Source organism: Vidua macroura, chromosome 5 (assembly GCF_024509145.1).
Source record: "Vidua macroura isolate BioBank_ID:100142 chromosome 5, ASM2450914v1, whole genome shotgun sequence".
NCBI classification, from domain to species: Eukaryota; Metazoa; Chordata; class Aves; order Passeriformes; family Viduidae; genus Vidua; species Vidua macroura.
Genome location: NC_071575.1, coordinates 9640789 through 9663908, shown reverse-complemented (window position 1 = coordinate 9663908; position 23120 = coordinate 9640789). Strand labels below are relative to the sequence as shown.

The following is a 23120-nucleotide window of genomic DNA, read 5'->3' as shown; positions in this document are numbered from 1 at the left end:
TTTCCCTGTTCATATTTTATAGTGGTCATTCCTGGGTATTCCTCATGGGGGAGAGAGACTGTGTTCTAAGCAAATAATTAATTTTACCTGATACCTTATTGTGCTGCTTCTCAGAAGGATGATTGATTTGTTGTATGTATTCTCTTTTGGGGTTTTGGACACAATGAGAAAAAGAGAATTTTTGGTGTGTTTGGTACAGCAAATTCTTTGTACAACTGTGCTATCATGAATTTTATTTGGAAGTTACACTGCTTAAAGTCAATTCAGTGATGTTACAGGTTTTTATGAATTGTTGGTCACTGAATGTCCTTTTTTTTAATCCCTGCATAAGAAGTTTCAATGCAAGTTTTATTGATAGCATTTTAGCAAGTAGTGTGCAACCTTTTCTTCTTGTAGTTGGTATATTGTAATACTTGTCACACTGGTGTAAGGGACCAGAGTTCAGTTGTGCTGTATGATTTAAGTAGGTCTCTGTAGGTGTTTATACACATGTGCACTTGCTGAGCTTGGTTAACAAGATGCAGATGTTTTAAGTATTCTCTCCATAATGTATTTTTAGGATTGAAGAAGCTTCACCACCAGGTTGTGGATTTTGCCATATCCCATATGATGAATTAAACATGCCATTTCCTGCTCACCTCACTTACTGTTACAACTGCAGGAAGCAAAAAGTTCCTGATGTCCTTTTCACCACAATTGATCTTCCTGTAGAGGCAATAGTTGTTGGGAAGGGATGTCTTATTCAAGCCAGGTATCTGTCAAAATACTTCCTTAGTCTAGTAAAGTTTTGGAGACCTTTGAAATAATTCCTGTTGCTAAAATACAACGTGTCATCAAACTTTATATTATAAAACATGCAATTGGCATGTGTTCTTGAATAACATTTCTCTGTGAAAGTATCATTGCACTGGTGTGGGATTTGAATTTCAGCTTGTAGGACTAAACCCAAAGAACGGAAGATGACTAACATATAGTCAGGGATGGGATTGCTATGCTCTGTTTTATTCTTTTCAGATAAATATGGTTATTGCTTTAGCTGTGAGGGCACTTGGGTTTGGTTTGGTCTTGGGATTTTTGTCTTCCTTCCGATGTGTGTCTTGAATAACCATATTAATAGGAATTTAGAAAGTTCTACCACTAGAAATTACAGTAGTAATTTTCTGTACTTGTGCCTGAAATGTTTGATTGAGGATGCAGCAAGAGAAGTAGATGTTTGCATTGGGGGTCTTACTAGAAGAAAAGCTGAAAATAGAAGTTTTCAGATGGCACTGTCTCAAGGAGTTCTTGTAAAGAACTGGCATTTTATTTTACTGTTGCAGCCATCTAGAAGAATTGAAAAGAAGCTATATTAGGTTATACAATGAGGAAAAGGAATTCCAGGTACCCTGTGGTCCCTTTCAGTCTCCACAGATGCATTAGAGCTCTGTCTGTGCTGGTTTGTGTTGCCAGGTTGTGCCGTCTGAAGAAGAAAGCTCAAGCTGAAGCAAATGCAACCTCCATCAGTAACCTCCTGCCATTCATGGAGTATGAAGTGCACACACAGCTGATGAACAAACTCAAGCTGAGGGGAATGAATGCCCTCTTTGGGCTGAGAATTCAGATCACTGTGGGGGAAAACATGCTGATGGGCTTGGCAGTAAGTACTGTTGGAATCCTGCGGTTCTGCTTTCTTATGGTATTTTTTCAGGAAGACATACAAGTCTTGTGGGATTCAGAGTAATCAGACATATTCAAATGTCATTTTAAAAGCAAGTGTCTTAATTATTGTAAATCAGGACAGACTTGTTTTTCATAACCAGCAGAAGAAGATTCAAATCTCTTGAAAATGGTAAAAGACAAGATGATTAAAAAGGGGATGAGAGGAAAAGAAACTTCAAACAGTTAATTGGCACAACTTGTAGAAAAATTATGGTATTTTGTAAAAGGTCCTGTCAAAGAGATCCCTGTTCTTCAAACTGAATTGCAATTCCATGACAAATAAGGCCAGTTAAGCCTGTCAATAAATCTTTTGGTTATTTGGCAACAAGAGGAAGTTCTGTTGCCTCTTCTTTGATGGAACTGAAGAAATAAATGATAGATTTGAGAAAGTCAAGAAGTGTTCATTAACAATATTTTCTGACCCCATTCTTTCATGCTAGATTAGAATAGTGAAATATGCTGCTTCTTCCTGCATCAGGGTAATTCTGGCTGGCATCTTCTTTTGTCTTTCATGATCTGTTTCCTGTAAATAGAAATAGGGTTGTCACAACCTCAGTGGTGCTGTAAACAGTTTGGACAAATTTTAGATCTTCAAAAACTCTAAAAAACTATTTGCTTATGCAAAACATACTGGAGCAGAGGCTTTAATTTCTAGTTTGTTTGGAATTTTTAGGTAAGTTTCAGAGTTCCACCATGAAAAATGAAAAAGAGGGAGTTTTCTAAAAGAACAGTGAAGTTTTTTCATAAGTGAGCAGAAGAGAGAGATCCGTTCGTTTATTTGCAAGAGATGCTGCTGTAATTTGCATATTACAATGCTGTTTTAGCATAAGCATTATGGAAAGCTTTATATGAAAATATTAGGAAGTCATGCTTATATACTTGTCTTTTTCTTTGTGACTTTTTTAAAAGTCTGCAACAGGTGTGTATTTAGCAGCTTTGCCAACACCTGGAGGTATTCAGATTGCTGGGAAGACTCCAAATGATGGCACCTATGAGCAGCACATATCCCATATGCAAAAGAAAATAAATGATACAATAGCAAAGAACAAGGAACTTTATGAGATTAATCCTCCAGTAAGTAATTTTTTTTATTCTTAGAAATAAAGCATTCTGATTCAATATATGCACTGTATATCCATTTTTTTCTTACTGAGTCATTCAGAATGTAAGTTAATTTACAAATAGAGATACATACTTCTTTCGCTGGTTTTTGGAAAGATGCTGGAATTTTCAGATGCCTTTGCCACATAGCCAAATCAGCTTGGTATTATTTAGATATATTTCTCTTATTTTAGAATGATTTTCAGAATGGTCTGATTCTGTTAACAACTTGTAGAGAGTTGAATTTTTTTTAAGCTGGGCAGAACATCTGTTAATTCTTACATTCTTTTTAGGAGTTACCTGAAGAAATTATTGGGTCTCCTATTCCAGAGCCAAGACAACGTTCCAGGCTATTGAGATCTCAGTCAGAAAGCTCTGATGAAGTTACAGAGCTTGACCTTTCACATGGGAAGAAGGATGCTTTTGTCTTGGAGGTGATAAACATTTTCACTACTCATGTTCACACTTTTCTTCTCCTGAAATATATATTAAAAAAACTTACTCATCTCCAAGAACAGTTCCTAAATTGTGTATGATTTTTTTCCCTTTTGTATCAATAGAAAAAGTGGAGTATTAGATTTTGCTTTGTCTCTCTTTTTCTTACTCTATTTGCTGAAAGCACAGCTCAGTCTACAGACTATTTGAAAATAGATCACCCTGCTGTTCATGAATATGTAGCAATCTCTAGATTAATAATTAAAAGCTGTTAAGAAATGTCATCCTGCTTGCTTCAAGCAGCAGATCAGACTAATCAAAAACTCAAGATCTATTTTTATAAACACTGAGGGCCTGTGTTGCAACACTTTATATTTAGCAAATAAAAAGATTGTATTTTCTTCCTGTTTCAAAGCTCTTACTGTTGTAGATGAACATTCAGAATTATCAGTTTCCAGAATGGGGTGTATTCAAAGCATTCAAAAAACTGCATGTGCCAAGAGAGCACAAAAAAGATTTCTGAATTTCAGCTATTGCTTTTCACAATTTAAGAATTCACAACTTAGGACAATGCCTTCCAGTTCTTTCTACAGCTGCAACCAGAAAGAACAGCACCTACAGATAAATAAAGGACGTACATTTCTGTTACTTCTCTATTCACTGAAATTCAAAGACAAGATTGAACATTGTCTGTTTTGAAGTGTTAAAAAAGGGCTGGAGTTTTGATCATCCTGTAGATAGAGACAGTACAAATACCGATCACTGACTAAAAACCACTTCAAAATACAGCCTGTAATTGCAGCCTAAGGTACATCTAAGGCTTGGTTAATCTTCATAAGTCACCATCTTAATAGAAAATAATCTGGAAGAAAAGTAGATAGGAAGAATGAGGGAGCACCATAACAGAACTTTGTTTGAAAACAGAGATATGAAAGGACAACTAAAAAATAGCAAATTGGGAGAGTTTGGGATAGTAAATTTAGATTGTTTGGTGCTTTTGCAAAAAGGGTCGAATACCTTTGTAAAAAATTGAGCATTTTGTAAGGCATTTATAGCAAAAAATTATTTTTTATCTGTGGAATCATTTACTGCTGTTTTATTTAAGAAGTTGGGTTTATGATTAATTGGATATCAGAAACAATATTCCAGAAAATGTAGTTAAATTCCTGTCGGAGCTTTCAAGAGTAAAATCATTGTTCACTGGAGCTATATAAGAAAAAGTAGTAAAAATTTCATTCTGATGAGAATGTGCTGAAAGAGGGTAAGAGGTAGTTACGAGAGGTAAAGATAACAGGGCTGGTTTTGTTTAGCTTTTGGGTTATTTTTTGAAGAAAAAAAAAGAAGACAACCTCTTTTACATGGAGAGGGAGAAGGAGACACATTATTTGACAGAAAACCCTTTAGTACTGGAGTTAAATTACAAACCATTTCTAAAACACTTGACAGGAGAATGTGGGGAGTTAAAGGTAAATGTGGATCTCTTGCAGGTCAGTAAGACAGGATGAATGTAAAGACACACCAGAAGTATTTACAGAATGTAGCAGGGCTCTCTGATCTAAAAGAACAGTGTTAAAGGTTGAATGGAATGGAGGTTATTTGATTTCTTTTGGAAACTTCTTACTGGCACAGCAACATGATTTTCTCAATTACTCCCTTTTTGCAGATTGATGACACAGATGCAATGGAAGATGTACATTCTTTACTGACAGATGTTCCACCACCTTCTGGTATAGTTACAACCATATTTTTCTGCAAAACGACAAAATATGACTAGTTTTATTAAAAAATGTTTTAAAAATTCCAAGAGAACTGACAATATTACTGTTTCTGAAGATTTTTAGACTGAATTACAGATTTGTAGGTTTCAGGTTAATGAAAGTAGAATAGGGAACTAATTATTGGCTGGTATCAGTTGTCTTTATGCTGTTTATTGTTGTATAGGTATGTGATACCTTCCCCAGCAGAACTGCTGGATCTGGATAAGAGGCAAATATAGTTGTCCATTATGTAGAAATTGCTGTGGACATTTGATTTGTCCTTGTCCTTCCTCTTGTCACTGTGAATTTCCCTGTGTTTCTTCTGAGAAAGTCTTGGTTTCCTTCCTAATAACTGATACCAGTGTTAATCTTGTCATGTCGAGCTCAGAACCATCCTTGTAGTTATCTATTACTTTCACCAGGTCTTTTATTCCTCACTGATTATCCAGTTCTGCTGCAGTTGCAGCTTTGCAAGTATTTTCCCTCATGTGGTTTTGAATATTGAATAATACACCAGAAATGAGATCAATATTCAATAAACAAATACAGAATTCTTGTAGGAGGGGCCAAAACCCCTAAATTAAGGCCATCAGCCATCAACTTGTTTTATCCTTTTCTGCTTGTAAGTTATGAATATGTTTGAAGCACAAAATCCAAAATTACAGATGTCTTCACTGTGAACATGAATCAGTTTTGTCCCTCTTTTCCTAGTCTTACATTTACATTCCATTCGATGATGCTTCATGGTTAGTTTGTTAGGAGGCCTTGGTGAAGGACCTTTCCAAATGCTTGCTGATGGCCCAGGTGGGTGGTACAGGTCAGGTGCCTCTTGTCTGTGCTTGCTGAGAGCTGGTGAGCAGTGGCTGCTCCTGGGGCTGCCAGCAGCTGCTGTGCAGTGCTGTGCTTCCAGCTGCTGTGGGCTGCCTTTGCTGCAGCAGCAGCAGGCACACCTACACCAAGGAAAGCACTTAGCACCTCAATACTTGGAGATTAAACACTGTTCTCTGGCAGTGGAGTAGGTTGAGACTTCAGTGTCAACTAGCTGTTTGATCTTTGCCTATTCTGTGGTTTATAGGAATCTTTCATTTGCCTTTTCGTTCAATATCTCCTTCAGACACTTGTTCAAGACAAATAAACAAGGGACAGGTTGTCTGCTATTGTGGAAAGCTTACTACACTGCTGTAAAAAGAAAAGCATGCTTTCTGCTCTCATGTTATTATTTCTGCATATCCTTTCTAAATCTTACTTGATTCTTCAACAGTATTTCTGCTTTTGATGTTCTGAAAGACAGTCCATTAATATTTATACCCTCTGCAAGCTGCTACGCAAGTTATTTTCTAGCTCATTTTGTGCTTTTATATAGGCCCTACCAGACTGGCCTCTTTTCTGCTTATTTAACTGTATCTTCAGGATTTCAGAATCACTGACTTGCTGTTAATAACTTACTTTACTCTGCTGTTTAGTCATCATAATTCTGTTTTTCATTTGCAATCAGTCACTACGGTAGTTCCTTTACAGCCTTTTCTGTGCTCTCTATTAAAGGTTGGCTTTTTAGCTTTTCATATCACACCTTTTCAAAAAATTTCCTCATTTCCTCATTTCCACATAGTTTATCTAATAGAAATAGGTGGAGCAGTTGTGGATTTGGGGTGTTGGCCCCTCTTACAAGGATTCTGTATTTGTTTATTGAATGTTGATCTCATTTCTGGTATATTATTCAATATTCAAAACCACATGAAGGAAATACTTGCAAAGCCTTGTCACATATGTTTCCTTTACAAGTATTTTTATATTGCAGTGTATACAATAGATTTTTTTCCCAAATACTTTCTTCACAGGTTTCTACAGTTGCAACACAGAAATTATGCCTGGTATAAATAACTGGACACCAGAAATTCAAGTAAGGTTATTCAAAATTGAAACTTTTTGCTAAATTGTGTTGAAATATGCTGCAGTAATTTAAATGTATATTTTGAAAGCTAAATTCAAAGGACACCCTTGTGACAGAAATAAAACTATTGTTTTGGTAAGAACAATAAGGTATGAGAACCTGGGCTTTTGTTGTTGTTGTTTTTTTTTTTTTTAATACTGTCATGTAAGGAATAATCTAATACAGAAATACGAAAGTACTTACAGTAAATTTGAACTTCAAAGTTTTGGCTTTTTGAAAGGTTTGGCTAGGTTTGAAGCCCCATAAAGGGTACAGATTATCAACTGTGTTCCTTAGCTAACTTATTTTGTTACTTATTGAACATATATGTTAATATATTCTACATTATTTTCCTTCTTTATGAATTTGGGTTTAAGACACTGGATAAAATATATTTGCATATGTTGGCAAAAAATCCCCGTGTTTGTTTCTGATTCAGATGTTCACAGCAGTTAGAGTGTCCAGATTAAGCAACATTAACCCAACAAATCAAACACTCAATAAGAACTTTAATGATCTCTGTGAGAATCTGTTGAAGGTAAGAATCTTATTTCAAATACTTTTTTAAGTGTTCAAACGGGAGCCAAGTAAAATTCAGCTATACTGAAAATAACATGTGCCTCATAATTTTGAAAATAGACTGCAAAGTGTCTGTAATTGAGTTTCTGTAAAGATAGGTTCAGCCTTTTTTAGTATATTAGGGAATTCCAGAGCTTGTGGGACCTGAAGGAATCCTTTGACTAGCAGTATACTCTAGAAATAGAAAGACAGCTCCACAATAAATTGTATTCTGTCCTGATTTTTCACACATGTAATTCTTCTTCAAGAAAAAAATAATATCATTAGATGACTTCTACTATGAAAATAGTTTTGATCCTTAATTTCTCTGAAATAAACCACACTTTTTTCCCCTGAGTAACACAAAATGATATCCTGTCTTGAACAGAGTTTGTATTTTAAACTGCGGTCCATGGTTCCCTGCTGTCTTTGCCATGTGAACTTCACAGTGGCTCTGCCAGAGGATGAACTGGTCCAGGTAAGGGAATTGCTGCCTTTAACTTCCAGCACATAGGCACAGCCCTAGTTAATGTTTGCTGCTCAGGGTAAGCTGGGCTAGGATTTGATTTACTGCTCTGGCTGGTGAATTCTTGGATGGTTTTTTCCCTGTTATGTTTCTGTGCAAAATTGCTTGTTTGCAAAATTTTTTTGTAGATTGCACAAGAGATCAACTTGCCTAATATGCCAAATACTTCTGATTTGCAGATTGCAGTCACAGCTGTTGCCATTACATATGACAAAAACCAAGCACTACAAGCCAACAAAGCACCTACAGAAAAATCACAGCAAAGAGGTAAATATTGTGAGGCATCTTTCCTTTTTTATCCCCAGTGCCTGATGAGTCTGGATTTTAATTTCAGTTACATGTACAGATCACAGACCACAGAATATTCTGAGTTGAAAGGGACTCACAAGGATCATCAAGTTCAAATATACATATTTTTCAGGGAGGTTCGTTCAACACATAGAGGTTTTTTAGAGTTCTTATGTACTTGACCTCCAGCAGGATGACTTACTTATCAAGTATTACGTATTTATTTATGTAATCAACAAATTTATAGTACTTTCTTATTCTATCTACTTTGAAGTAGTTTTTATAAGTAGAAATGTTGTCTATACTTGAAGAAGGTGAAAAATAAATTATTCATAATACTTTTAAAAAACCCCAACCTTCTGAAAACCCTTAAGCAGGTCAGTAATAGTTTTGGAGCTCAGTGAAGCACGTGGAGGGGATGGAAGAGACTGCTGTGGTCTGCATATGTCACCTTGCTAATGAAGTACCACCTTATGCTGGAAATGCTTGTGTGCAGTCTGGAAGTGGGAATTCAGACAGAACTCAGGATATTCAATTCTTCAGAATGGAATTAAAACAGAGCCACGTGTTTGTAAAACATTAGTTATAGCTGACTTCTTCAGAAAAATGTTTTTTTTTATGTGAAATAAGTGCTAATTTTTATTATAATAGCTGGCATAGATCCAACTGCAGAATCAAAATAAAAACACATGAATGGATTTCATTTTTCTCCTAAAAACTTCAAATGCTGTTCAGTGGAACACAAGCTCTGTTCAGTGTTGCAGCTGGATTTGTTGTCACACACCTGTTTCTGCAGAACTGCATCATTTGATGCACATACTGAAAATACCTGTTCAAGTCAGACCTGACTAAATCAACTCTGCTTGTAATTACTGGCAAATCTTATTTTGGGGGTTAATTATCAGTTGGCCATGTTTTCTTTGTTGAAGCATCTACAGACAATGAAGAACAGCTACAATTTCCCTTGGAACTTTGCTCTGATCCCCTTTCTTCTCAACCATTCTCTCCAGCTAAAGGTCAGTTAAGGAGAAGAATATTAAACTGTTGGTTTTTATGGATTTTGAGTTCTGCTCTTTCATAGTTGTAGAAGCTTTAAAATATCTGTACTTTCACAAGCTTTAAATGTGCTTTGCTGCCTAAGCATAGTGGGTATATTTGCTCCTGTTGTCAAATTTTTTGAGAGTCACAGAAGATGGCTTGGCTGATCATTCTGTCTATATTTCATGTCTTTGCATTTAGAATATTGAAGATGGTACAAACCACTGGGTGTTGGGTGTCATCTGACATAACTATCAATTACCTAATAATTGATAGTTAGGCTTGTCACATACTGGAGATGGCCCATATAAAGTACCTCCATGTTTTCTCAGCCTCACAGAATTAATCTCATCGTTTTTGTGATGGGAAATACTTTATCTACCAAATATTGGTTGCATGCAAATTTCCTTTAAGTGAAAGGAGCCTAAACTTGTATAGTAAATCATCTGTACAGTGCAGCACACTGTAGCTGTTAAACAGCTGCTTTATTTTACCTGAGATAGAGCTGCATTTCAAAAATGGTTGTCACAGTTCTTCTATGACTGCATTAAAAATTCAATTCATTGAAATCAGCTGTCTTTAATTCCTTCTCCCTTGTTGGATTATCTGCCAAAATGATTACTGAGAGGAAATTAAATATCTGGGAATTACTGTAAATGTTTGAGCTCCCTTTTTTGCCTGTTACATCAGTTGTGTAAAGAAGGGTGCCTTCCACACTTACTTGCATTTTCAGAGGCCAGATTAATTTCAGCAAAAATATTCTTATTGATTTTTATTTTTTTAATGCTTACCTTTTAATTTGTTACACTTTTTAATTTCAAAAAGAGAAGCTATCCAGAAATTTCTGCTGGTGTCTCTGTACCCATTACTGGCCTGTGCTCCCTGTGTGCTGGGCACTGACCAGTGGAGGGCAGCCTGTCCCCACCTACCCCTTTTCCTGGTGTTCTCCACATTCCATATCCTGCTGTAGGCAGAGCAGTTCAGCCAGAAAATGATTCCATTTGTCATTTCTTCACAACCTCATTGTAGTTACATTCACTTAACAAGTTATTTAATATATTTTTACTTTTCTGTAGGATTGTTGTTTTAAAAATACTGGTTTACAGTCTTATACAGTAGTGACCTTTGATGAATAAACATATTAAAATTGCAAGGTAGATTTAGTAAAATGAATTATTTATACTAACTCTGTTATCAAAGTACACAGTATACTATACAGAGGGTGGGTTTTTTTCATACTTGACTCTGAAATCTTTTAAAAGGGTCACAGAATCGTGGAGTAGTTTGGGTTGGAAGGGACCTTAAAGATCATCTCCTTCCAGTCCCCTGCCTGGCAGGGACACCTTCCACTGTCCCAGGCTGCTCCAAGCCCCATCCAGCCTGGCCTTGGGCACTGCCAGGGATCCAGGGGCAGCCACAGCTGCTCTGGGCAGCTGTGCCAGGACCTCCCCAGCCTCACAGGGAACAATTATCCCAATATCCCATCCAAACCTCCTCTCTGTCAGTGTGAAGCCATTCCCCTTGTCCTGTCACTGCAGGCCCTTGTAAATAGACCCTCCCATCTTTCTTGGAAGCTGTTGTCCTGTAACTCTGCTTAATAGATGATCTGAACGCAATTAATTTTGTTTTATTAGAAGTCCTGGAGGGTGCAAGCTCCCACACAGGTATTCCTGCTGCTCAGAGAGGTGAGTTTCCTTAATTTAGCCATCTGCCAGAACAGAATGAGCATTCTTGGGATATTGGTATACTCTTTTTGGATGTGTCTTACTCCAGGAAGTGTTTACTACTTAACTGAGAGTGCATGCTCTGGTGTGGCTTAATGAGATCCTAATATTTTGATGTGATTTTTCATTATAAAAGTTAGATTTGTTAATAATAACAGCCTCTCTGTCAGGTACGTTGATATAACTTTATCTGACAGAAAATGAGTCCCTGGGAAGAGAGCTGTTTTGCCTGTGTTAATTTGAAGTTAGCATGTGTTCCTCCCGTTTCTTCAAGATAATGAAGAAACGGTGTTTGCAACCCCCCCTTTTTTTTAAAGAAATGCAAACACCCCTGCAACTAATACCAAAAGTCATAGCAGAAACAACTCTTACTTCTTATTGTAAGGATAATGGGAGGGGTGTTGGAGGGAGGATGTTGGGGCAAGGAAGACTGTTCTGGAAGGAAGATTCATTTGTGTATAAAACAGAGGTGTTGTTTCAGTTTGTGACTCTTATCCTCATCACCAAAGCTTTTTTTTTTTCCACTCAGTAGGTTAGTTATTGATAAAGACAGTTGGGAAATTTTAAATTCTGATCAGCAGCTCTTTGTAAGGAAAAAAAAAAAGCAATGAAAATGAAAATTAAAAAAGGCTTAAACAAAGTTTAAAAAGCCATAATTTACAGTCTAAATTGAGATTATAAAAAAACCTAATCTAGCATAAGTCCTTAATGACTGTATTTGCATGTTTTTTCAGTGCTGAAGTCCCACTCAGGCAGTTGGTTCAGAGCTGGGACATCACCAGAAATCGGTACTTTGGTTTGGACAAGTCCAAACCTATCCTGTAACTTTTCCTTTTAGACAGACCTGCAAACGGATGGTTGTTCTCTCTCAGACAGGAATCATTGCTTCCTCAAAAAGGAGCACTGAGATGAGCAAGAGACATCATCCATATATTTTTTTTCTGTTTTTTTTTTTTTTCTTTTGTTTTTCTGTCTGTGTTTCCAGCAACGTCAGTTGATTACAGTTCCTTTGCAGACAGATGCAACAGCTGGATAGAGCTCATTAAACTGAAAGCTCAGACCATAAGGCGCGGATCAATTAAGACAAGTAGGCGGCTGTTTCTACCACGTTCTGATAATCTGAGACATATCTCTGATTTCCCAGTGGTGACTTAGTGACTGCGTGCCCTGCCCAGCAGTAGCATTGCAGATCACATGTGGGATGAATTCCCGAGGGTGAAAACTGCTGACATTGTTCTGTAACCTCACGTAGGGCCGATGAACCGTAGCATAAAAAGCAAAATAAAGTCTTGCTGTAATTAGTTCTCCATTCATGTGTACGCCTACTAATTGTATAACATCCACTGCATGGATGTAGGTGTATGTATGATCTTGGAAAATTGGGGGTGAGAAACAGGAAGCAATCACCAAGGGGACAGTCAAGGCAATGGTCACTAAATTAGCAAGTGGTGAGTTGGTTTTCAGTAGTTCTTTGGCCACAGGTCTGACTATCTTGCTTAAATTAGCAGAGATTAATACCTGTTTTAATGGAAAATGCTGCACTGGGGAAACACAACAACTTTCACACTTCCTATAATTTGTTCTTCCAGCAGAATACATGTTTCAAAATGTTGGCACTTTTTCCTTTACCTTCACATTATAACTGATGGTTGTATGTGCAGCTGCTCGCCTCAATGTTTTCCTTTCGCAGGAATGCCACTCTTTCAAATAAATGCCATTTCAGCTTCTTGTCTCCTTCTGCATGCTTTGCATGATGATTTCCTTTCTCACGTATATGGCTGAGCATCACAGGCAGCTGAATGTTGTCACCAAGCTATGTGGAAAACCATAAAGAAGAGTTTTTGTGTTTTGAGGAACAGTGATGGATCTTGATAGTTATTTTCTCCTGGTTTTTTCCCATTTTTCAGCTACTTCCCTTGAGAAAGCAAGTCCATTGGCTGAGGGATACTTACGGCACCGTTCTGTCCCGTCATGCACCAATTCCACTGTCTCAGTTGTTAAGATGACACCTCTTTCCTTTCTCCCTGGGGCGAAAATAACCAAATATCTTGGGATAATCAACATGTTTTTTATACGAGAAACCACTTCTTTGCGTGAGGTGAGCTGCGTGGCAGGGATTCCTTTTATGTCAGGGAACAATTTTTGTTAATTGTAACAATCAGAGGTTTGAGTTGAGGTGTGGCACAGCCAGGGAGTAGAATTTGTGTCACTTGTGGGAAGGTACTGAGTGCAGAACAAGTTCCTTTGTGCTTCTCTTGTCACGGAGCACACGAAGCTGTTTTGTGCTTGGCACTGTTAGGAAGGGGTTAGCTAACAATTGCCATTGCTACTGGATTGGATAGAACACTAAGCCAGTGAGTTCTTAAACAGAACTATGTGGAAAAAACGGGTCTTTGACCAGCAGTGGTAGAAGTTGGGATCATGTGAAACCAAATTAAATGCTAAAGAAAAAAATAAATCATCTATTCTTCTCTTGTTTTGCAAGCTCAGTGAGGAACGTTCACAGTGTATTTGGTTCACAGTGTGTTTGGTTTCACAGTGTATTTGGTTAATTCTTTGGTTAATATAACATTGCCCATATCATAGATAATGTTATGCTGATTTTTAACATTATGTTCTGTGCATTCTCTGTAACAAAACTTTGTGTGTTGAGCATCAAAAATTACACCATGAGTCCGTGACCACACAATCAGCTTAGAGGTGATGTTCAAACCCTGATCTCCAGTCTGCTTTGGGAAAACTTGCATGAGCATGTCAAAATGCAAGCCATGTTCCTTATAATCTTCCTGTCCTTTTGGGAAGTAGTTATGTCTTTGCTTTTGGCCACAGAAAGAGAGTGTACCTCTTGCCTGGTTTGTCAGTGCTGAAGAGTTGTTGGTTTTTCCTAATTACACATTGCTAGAATTACAGAGCAGATGTTAATAAAAATGATCAGTCTTCTTGAAAATAGGCTGTGAGCTCTCTAGAGAAACTTCGATCAGACAAACATTTTGTTTGGATTTTGCAAGTTACTTTTAACTTCCCCTTTTAACTTGAGAAATCCATGTGTGAAAAGGACAGTGTTTTCAAAAGGACGTCAGAGCAGGGAAATGGTTACAGGACATTCCTGGACTAAGTGCAGATTCTGTAGGTACAAATTCAGTAGCTGATGAGTTTTGGTATCTGTGATAGCAGATCCCAACAAGGAAAGGTCACTCAAGTGTGTGATTCAGCTACTTCCTGAAGCTGGAATATTGCACAGTCCTTGGGATGTTGTCACTGTGCTCTTTCCAGCACCATGGGGAGCTAATTTAAATTATTTCAGCTACATAGGCTAAGTCACAAACTACTCTTACTACAGGATTGCCTTGAGTTACAATGGAGTCAGAATAGAGCAGTCATTAGATCCAACTCCAGCAGTGTGGTTCAGGTCCTACAAGGAAGTAATGACCAGCATTTTTCTCTGTATTGCTTTATGGTTTGCTTGTGGTAGTGCTGAAGTATATACCAGAATAAAACATTAATGATAGAATGAAACATTAATGATAATTTGAAGTCAGATTAATCCATTGTTCTTAGGCTCTGCTGTTTACAGGTGAGTGTTTACAATCATTTTGTTACCTCTTGTCATCCAATGTTGCATTAGGTTTATAATTCATATTTTTTCCCCATCAGTTGCTGTACCTTTAAAAGACTTGGACAAAATCAAAATTTCATGAGAATTATGAACTTGTATTGCATTTTGATTTCTTGCTGCAGCTGACTTGATTCCAGCTTTATGCTGGGTTTGCTAAAATTATATCTGTCCTTTTTGTTTGTAAATTTTCATCCAAGATATGGTTTTTTATGCCTTTATGAGTCTGTTCAGGGAACATGATACTTCTAGGAATGAGCACAGCCCTTAGAAACTCAGCTTAGTTCAATCTCTTCTTCTACCTGCCTCTTCATTTTCTCCAGTGGCACACACACAGTCATGTGGGAAGTCTGGTGGTCTTGCCTTTCACTTGAAGTTGGAAATTTTGTACATATTTTGAACCAACAGTGAGCTCTGCTTGGATCAGTTTTTCTCAGCATTTTTGTGGATTTCTTTTTCTTTGGTTGTTTGCCTGGTTTGTGTGCAATAGATTTATCCCTACAATGTAGTTGCTCACATTCTTTCATAAGGATTTTCTAGGAAAATCCATACTTGGTTGTTTTCCTTCTCCTTTGACATAAATTGCAATTCTTCAGTTTTGCACCAAAGAAGTAAAAATGCCCCACAAACACTATCAAGTCCAAAAAAATTAACTAAATGGGATGACTAGAAGTTCCTTTGTGCTTCAAGGGGAAAAAAAAAAAAAAAAAACAGCTTGAGTAGCTCAAGTCTCTGCTCTATCCCTTGCTTACTTCTTATTTTGAGGGATCATGTCTTTAGTGAGTGTTGAGAACCAATGACAGTCATTAACATACATGAAGTTGCAGTGATCAAAGGTAATGGTCACTGCTTCCTGGAAATTTCCAAGAATTTCATAGAACCATGCAGGGACACCTTCCACTGTCCCAGGCTGCTCCAAGTCCTGTCCAGCCTGGGCTGGGGCACTGCCAGGGCTCCAGGGGCAGCCACAGCTGCTCTGGGCACCCTGTGCCAAGGCCTCACCACTCACAGGGAACAAATCCTTCCCAATATCCCATCTATACCTGTCAAGTTTAAGGCTATTCCATCTTGTCCTGTCACTCCAGGCCCCTGTGAATGGTCTCTCTCTGTCTTATTGGTAATTGTGACCCTTCAAACAGTGAATGGCTTTTAAGTTCTCCACATCATTTGGGATTCACTGAATTTTTCAGCTGATAAATATGTAAGAGAAGTACTCAGCATCTTGTAGCTAGACCTAATATCATTTGTAATGTGTATTTTTTCCATTCTAGGAGGGTGGTGTCAGTGGCTTCCTGCACGCTTTTATTGCTGAAGTGTTTGCCATGGTGAGAGCCCATGTTGCAGCTCTGGGAGGGAATGCAGTTGTGTCATACATAATGAAGCAGTGTGTTTTCATGGAGAACCCAAACAAAAATCAGGTACATTGGGATGTGAAATGACAAGTGCTGTTGGGGTTAGTATGATACAAATACTCATTTTATGTCTAAAAAACAGCAGTGCTGTAAAGCCATAGCTGCACAACATTTCTTGATATCTTGGATAATGTTTGAAGAATCCAAGAGTGTTCTTGTATTAACACAAAATTATGAGGATGTTTCATAAATACCCAGATGGAGAAAAGACCAAGCTTGCTAGAATGAAGTAAATTGCAGGAAACAGTTGCACCATAGTGCAGAACTTACTTGGTATTTCTGATGTTGGATCAGGATTTGGAATGTAGGATTTCCATCCTAACTCCATGTAAAAATAGCTGATGGAGATGGAGATGCTCCATTTTGTACATAAAGGGACAAACCTTGATTTGTGAGGACAATAGCAGAATATTCAGTAAATTAAATATGTTCAAAACAGTAAGGAAAGCAGGTACAGATATCCAGATATTTCACTGTGGTGAAATCCATCTGCACATTTGGTAGCACACAAGTGAGCGGACAGAAAAGAAAATGGCACAGGTCGCCTCACCAATAAATTCTAATAATTTGTCCTTCTCCCAATCCCTGTTGATTTTTCTGTGTAGTTCTGTTCAGCAGATATAAATAAACATAAAATATATGATTGCTGAATGTTTGGTAACTGGGTATTGTCTTTTTCCCAGGCTCAGTGTTTGATCAATGTCAGTGGTGATGCTGTCATCTTTGTCCGTGAGTCTGAGCTGGAGATGCTGCCAGTGCAGCCTTCTGCAGCTGCTCCTCAGCCCACGAGTTCTGCAGGAGATGTCACAACATGAAGGCACAGCAAGTGGAGTAGTCTCTGCTGAATATAAAGGTTATTTAAAATGTGGGAATGTTTAGGTTTGCATCTTCAAAGTCAGTATCTCTCCATGACATTCACAGCCAAAATCCAGGACAATCACTCTTTTTTTGTTGTCATATAACTTAGGTAAGTCAGAGCAGTGAACTGGCAGGTGTGCTCTGGTTCTTCTATTACTGTTCCTGGCAGCAAGTGAAGCACTCACAGGAGAACTTGGATTAGAATAGCAGGCATCTCATGGAACTGTGGAAGGAAGAAAAAGATTCTGTTCCATTTTTGAACTGTTCAGTGGGACCCTGATAAGTTGTCATTCAGAACCATTTCTGAGTTTGAGTATTCTCTGAGCTGATTCTCAGCTCAAGTCAGGGTGGGAGGGATGTGCTTGAGAAGTCTGTGTTGGAAACCTTTGATGAAGAAAGGAGAGATTTGTGTGCAGGCCAAGAAAACATGGGCTGGACTCTGAAATTCCTTTACATCGTAGAGTGTAAAGAAGAAAAAGCAGTACCAAAAAGTTACAGATTGAATTTCTGCTCAATGAAAGTTTTTTTTTTTCCTTATTTTGTTGTTGTTTTTATATTTGGGAGCTGGGGGTGGTGTTTTTTTGTTTTTTTTATTGTTTTTTAAAAGCTGCCAGACCACAATGCTGTGATCCTGGGCATCCCTGTGGTGGTACAAAAAACCCCAGAACACAATAAAAAGTTCAGGGTGTGTCTGGTGCTAGTACAAGATGTTCACTTCAGTATTGACAAAGCAGGTCTTTTTGTTATTTAAGACTTTGTGAAAGAATTGTCCTGAGGTTCATTTTCTTAAGGCAGGATCTGTTTCAAGGATGACCTAAACAGTCCCCCAAAAATCACTTGTGCAGAGGTTATTCTGCAGCCTCCTTCCTGTTTAAATGCCTGGCTAATTGGAGATTGATTTATGTGTGTGACACTGGTTCCACTGGGCTTTTTTGTTCTTTTCCAGTGCTGTAGCTGGGAAATAAGGGTACTGCAAAGACAGGAAATTTGTCATTTCCAGTAAAAGTCTGAAAGGTGGTGATACTCTATTGTAAAAAAAAAAAAAAAAAAATATATATATAATAAAAAAAAAAAAAAACCACAACAAAAACACTTTGCTTTGAAGATGCATTCTTGCTTAATTCTGACAACATTGTACATGGAACTTGAACAAAGATGTAAACTTGAATGTAAATACTCTGTCTAGTGTTGAAATTAAGCAATGGCATGATTATTTGTTAAAACTAATTATTTCATTGTAAATGAGCATGAAAATCATTCTTGCACAATAAATATCTTTATAAAATTCACTGTCTTAATGTATGTGCTTTAGGTAGATGTGTAAGCTGGATGTACTAAAGATGTCCCACCTCCATTCTGCTCAGAGGAATCTTTTTTGAGTAGCATGTTCCAGCCTCCTCTGTGTCCTGGGCTGAAAATTGTATCCTGGGCTGCATCAAAAACCCCATGGGCAGCAGGGCAGGGGGTTCTGCCCCTCTGCTGAGACCCCACTGCAGGGCTGGGCCAGCACAGGAGGAGCTGGAGCTGCTGCAGAGAGCCCAGAGGAGGCACCAGGATGAGCAGAGGATGGAGCAGCTCTGCTGGGAGGAAAGACTGGGAGAGCTGGGAATGTTCACCTGGAGAAGGGAAGGCTTTGGGGCGACCTTGGTGGCCTTCTAGTGCCCAAGCAGCCTACAAGAAAGGTGGAGAGAGATTATTTACAGGGGCCTGGAGTGACAAGACAAGGGGAATGGCTTTACACTGACAGAGAGTGGGTTTGGATGGGATACTGGGAAGAAATTCCTCTCTATGAGGATGGTGAGGCCCTGGCAGAGGCTGCCCACAGAAGCTGTGGCTGCCCCATCCCTGGAAGGGTTTAAGGTGAGGCTGGATGGAGCTCAGAGCAGCCTGGGCTGGTGGCAGGTGTCCACTCCCAGCATGCACCAAACAACCTCCTCAACTCCTCCTCTCTCCTCCCAGCAAATGAACTTCTAAAGCTGTTCCAACCCAAACCACTCTATGATCCTGTAATTCTGATATTTTGGGGGTTAATTATTTACATTTGAATTGTGTGAATGTGGCCCTTACCAGAACACATCACTAACACAGTTAAATCATCTTGCTGAATTCTGTAGCTGTTGCAACCAAAGCTGCCATGAATTAATTTGCCTGTAAATAGCTGCAGCTCTTGATTGTTTTGCAAAGCAAATCTTGTCTCCCTTTGAAGCTAACGGCAGAATAACTTCAGGTCTTGGACTGGCACAAAAAGTTGTATACAGCATGACTATTCAGCATGAAATATCTCAAGTAGCACACTAAAGTAGCTGGTTTGATTATTTTCCTTTTGAGGGGTGGTGGTTGCTTCTATGGAAGCATTAATGCCATCTTTTCATTTCTAGCTGTTTAAATGTCACAGCTTCTTCTAGTGTGCGTCTTTAGACACAGAGGAGCTTTCTTACTTTCTTACCTAGAAATTTTAATTCTTCTCCAATTATTATTCCAGAAGTGACAGACCTGGTTTTTAACCACAGTCACAAAATTGTCATTTCTACTTTATGTATGTCAGTTGTGCAACTGACAAAGGAAAAATCCTAACCTCCAACACATGGACATTGCTTTTTACAGTCACCTGTCCTACAGATAAACTGACATTCTTTTAATAATGTAATTGGAGTGGCATCAAATTCAATGAAGTTGTTGTTTACTTCCTTGGAAGAAAGGTTTATTATGATTTGTCTGAACTCATCATAGAGTTTAGACTTTAAAAAATCCAAGCAGGCCCCTCTGACATAACAGGGGTCTGTACTCCAGCAATTAAATCAGAGTCCAAACTAATTTGGAATGTGAAATTAGCCTGGACAGAAACTTGCTCAGATCCCAGCGCAAGCAATAATTCAAATTTAACCTGATTGATTTTACCTGATATTCTGCAATAAAACAATACATGGTCTCATTGAATTTAATGAACCACAAAGTTCTTAGTTTCTGCAATTAAAAAGGTGTGTGGGACAAGCAGCTGATCTCTCAAGCACCCTGGCTGTACTTTAGAGACAAATTTGACAGGAAATGATGTGAGACTTCTCAAAGCAGTTGCCCCAGCCATTAGGAAGTCTGACATTAGAGGCTAAGTGAATTATGGCTTTGGTGGGTTAAGCATGGGTTTGTTTGATAACAAACAGATGCTCTGGTGAAGATACCAACAGTGCTTTGTGAATTTCTTTGCAGCTCATTCTATTACCAAGTTGCACAGCCAATGGTTCCAAATACCTTCTGCAAGGTGAGTAAGTGTGCTGGATCCCGGCAGAGTGATCTCTTGGCTGCCTTTGAAGCCCTCAGTGAGTCTTTTGGGCAGATTTGAGGGGCACAGTTTGAGCCCAGTCAATGAAACACCAGTGTAGAAGCTACAGCACAATGTAGACCTTCTAAGGAAATAGGAGATGCCTTCCTGTGGTGCTGGAACACAAGAATGTTCAGGTTTGGCTAAAAAGGGTATTGCAACTGGGCAAATACAAAAGAAGGTGCATGGGTTTAGTGCCTTGTTTGGTTAGAAGTTTGTTCAAGATGAACAGTGTCACAGTTCCGTAAGCTTTAAGGAAATCAGAATAAATATTTTGTGAGAAAGTTAAAAGATGGTGCTTAAAAAGGAAAAGAGTTTGGGTGTTGCTCATTCTTTATGGAGTCCTTGCCCATGGAATAACACAGGAAGCAGTTTTTTCCTCTGTGTGCCCAGGTTTCATCTGGGATGGAGTTACCAGAGGGATGGGGCACTCTGGTACTCAGCTGCTGGCTGGGGTTAAACCACAACACTGTCTTATGATGCTGCTGGAGAAGGAAAAAAATCCACACTCTGATGACAATCACAGATATTTTTGGCTGGCTAGACACAGATTTAATTCATATGATTTGCTTGAATGGTATAATTATAATATTAATTTTCATCATGTTTCCTAAATACAAATGCAAGTGCAGAAACAGAAAACTGAACTGGCAGCCAATGAAATGCAGTTAACACACAGGAAATATCTCAGACTAAAGTAATTTGCAGATTATGAGAATAGGTGGGAGTGAAGCAGCAAGAGAAAAGGAAAATATGATATATGGAGATGACAAGAAATCAAATTAAATTAAATTTTACTTCTATGCATTTTACCAGCTATGCTTACTTTTCCAGTAAGAAAATCTCATATTTTATTAGCCCCAACTACTTTAATGACAGGGAATTCAAATATTTTTTGACTGTTCTCTGGTGTCATGTCCAAAAAAATTCTTCAGTTGCTAAAATGAGGGAACTGAAAGCACCTGAAGCCTCAGAACAGTCAGAATTTGTGAAAAAAAATGCAGTCATGCAAAGAATAGAAGTATGTGTGGCTGGAATGAAGAGGGGAAACACCCATGTGCTGATACAACTTCTGAGTAGTGACATCTGAGCTGTAAACCTTCAAATATCTAGAACAGACTGGGAAATTATGATTTCTGGGATTAAGGAAACTTCAGAAAATTAACTCTTGGTCTTAGATGGATGAGGCAGTAAAATATTCACAAAATCCATTTTCTTCCTTAGCTTTCCAGTTTATCAAGGGAGGGGGTTCTGCCCCTCTGCTCCCCTCGGTGAGACCTCACCTGCAGGGCTGCATCCAGCCCTGGATCCCAGCACAGGAGGAGCTGGAGCTGCTGGAGAGAGCCCAGAGGAGGCACCAAGGTGATGGAGCAGCTCTGCTGGGAGAGCTCAGCCTGGAGAAGAGGCAGCTTTGGGATGAGCTCTTTGTGTCCTTCCAGTACCTGAGGGGAGCCTGCAGGGTGGAGAGGGACTATTCACAAGGACCTGGGGTGACAGGACAGAGGGAATGGCTTCACACTGACAGAAAGCAGCTTTGGATGGGATATTGGGATTAAATTCTTCCTTGTGAGGGTGGGCAGGCCCTGGCACAGCTGCCCAGAGAAGCTGTGGCTGCTCCTGGATCCCTGCAAGTGTCCAAGGCCAGGCTGGATGGGGCTCTGAGCACCCTGGGACAGTGGAAGGTGTCCCTGCCCAGGGCAGGGGGGTGGAACTGGATGATGGTAAAGGTCTCTTCCAGCCCAAGCCATTCTGTGATTCTATCAAATATATTTCTGCTATTTCTGAATGCACATAATCACAAACATAAATGAGCAGTACAAACATATTTGTGCTGTGGGGATTCCTACCTAAAGATGGAAACGTGTGTATCTGATTTCATGGGGTTTTAACTGTTGGAAAATTCTAGTTAATGCCCCAGCAAGAAGTCAAGGGGCACAACTGGACAGCTTGCAGAGAAACAAGGACAAAACCTGCTGCTCCTGAAAACCAGGGTGCAGAATTGGAAATCAAACTCTGGTCTGACACAGAGGTAACACAGAAGCCAATAAAACAGTGAGTGGCTGATATAATGGTATTTACGTTATTTTTGGAATATTTAAACTTATGTTTGGGTTAATTTCTATCCTATGAGAAAAACCTTCTATCCTATGAGAAGAAAAACCTTCTATCCTATGAGAAAAAAAAAAAAAAAAAAAAAACTTCTATCCTGTGAGAAAAAAAAACCACTTCTATCCTATGAGAAAAACCTAATTCAGAAAACCTTCTGAATTAGGACACTGCTGTACAGTGCTCAAGTGCTCTTAGGTTAACAATCAGGGGAAAGAAAATCTTAACAGACACACTGAAAATCAACTTCACCTCTAAATGCTCCCCATTTTTTTTCCACATTGTGACAAATGTTTCAGTTCCCTGTGAAATTAGGTAATACACTTGGTCAAAGTTGGTCTAAAAGGTCCTTTCTTTAATAGAAGGGATGATGGGTAGTTAGATCAGAAATGTCTTGCTGAATTTCTCTAGGTTTAATACGATCTTCCTACAGTTTTATAACAATATTTTAGAGCTACTGAATAATTTGAGTTGTAAATATTTAACCCCTCTGGAAATCTGACACCTGAGGGCATTTCATATTGAATAATCACAAAATGAATCACTGGAACTAGGCATAAGAATATTTTGAACTCATCACCCAAAAATTTGGAGACACTGTTTGGACATACACTGACTGAAAACCCAAGGGAATCTGCTCCTGAGATCTGTGTCATGCAGGAAAAAAACCAGTTTTTGAATTAATCTAGATGGTACCCAAGGCAGAACAGCAAAGGCTACAGCTAAATCCTAGGGCTGAAATTTTGCCTGGCTGTAGCCC

The 23120-nt window shown here is 38.6% G+C and overlaps 1 protein-coding gene across 18 annotated transcripts in view; it reads left to right on the top strand.

Annotated features, from left to right (window-relative positions):
* Positions 1-18227, top strand: part of C2CD5 (C2 calcium dependent domain containing 5) — a 57319-nt gene extending 39092 nt beyond the window's left edge. For 7 of the 18 annotated variants that reach the window (XM_053977611.1, XM_053977605.1, XM_053977604.1 and 4 more), the window contains 15 exons: positions 560-751; positions 1450-1636; positions 2608-2772; positions 3093-3233; positions 4898-4961; positions 6830-6891; positions 7361-7459; positions 7868-7957; positions 8185-8272; positions 9223-9309; positions 10966-11016; positions 12041-12142; positions 12963-13153; positions 15940-16086; positions 16764-18227. In XM_053977611.1, the coding sequence (XP_053833586.1) occupies positions 560-751; positions 1450-1636; positions 2608-2772; positions 3093-3233; positions 4898-4961; positions 6830-6891; positions 7361-7459; positions 7868-7957; positions 8185-8272; positions 9223-9309; positions 10966-11016; positions 12041-12142; positions 12963-13153; positions 15940-16086; positions 16764-16895 (1798 nt within the window). In that variant the 3' untranslated portion in view covers positions 16896-18227. Of the gene's footprint in view, positions 1-559; positions 752-1449; positions 1637-2607; positions 2773-3092; positions 3234-4897; positions 4962-6829; positions 6892-7360; positions 7460-7867; positions 7958-8184; positions 8273-9222; positions 9310-10965; positions 11017-11789; positions 11844-12040; positions 12143-12962; positions 13154-15939; positions 16087-16763 lie in introns of all 18 variants that reach the window. The other 11 variants (XM_053977617.1, XM_053977618.1, XM_053977616.1 and 8 more) reach the window with 4 other exon arrangements.
* The last annotated feature ends 4893 nt before the right edge of the window (positions 18228-23120 follow it).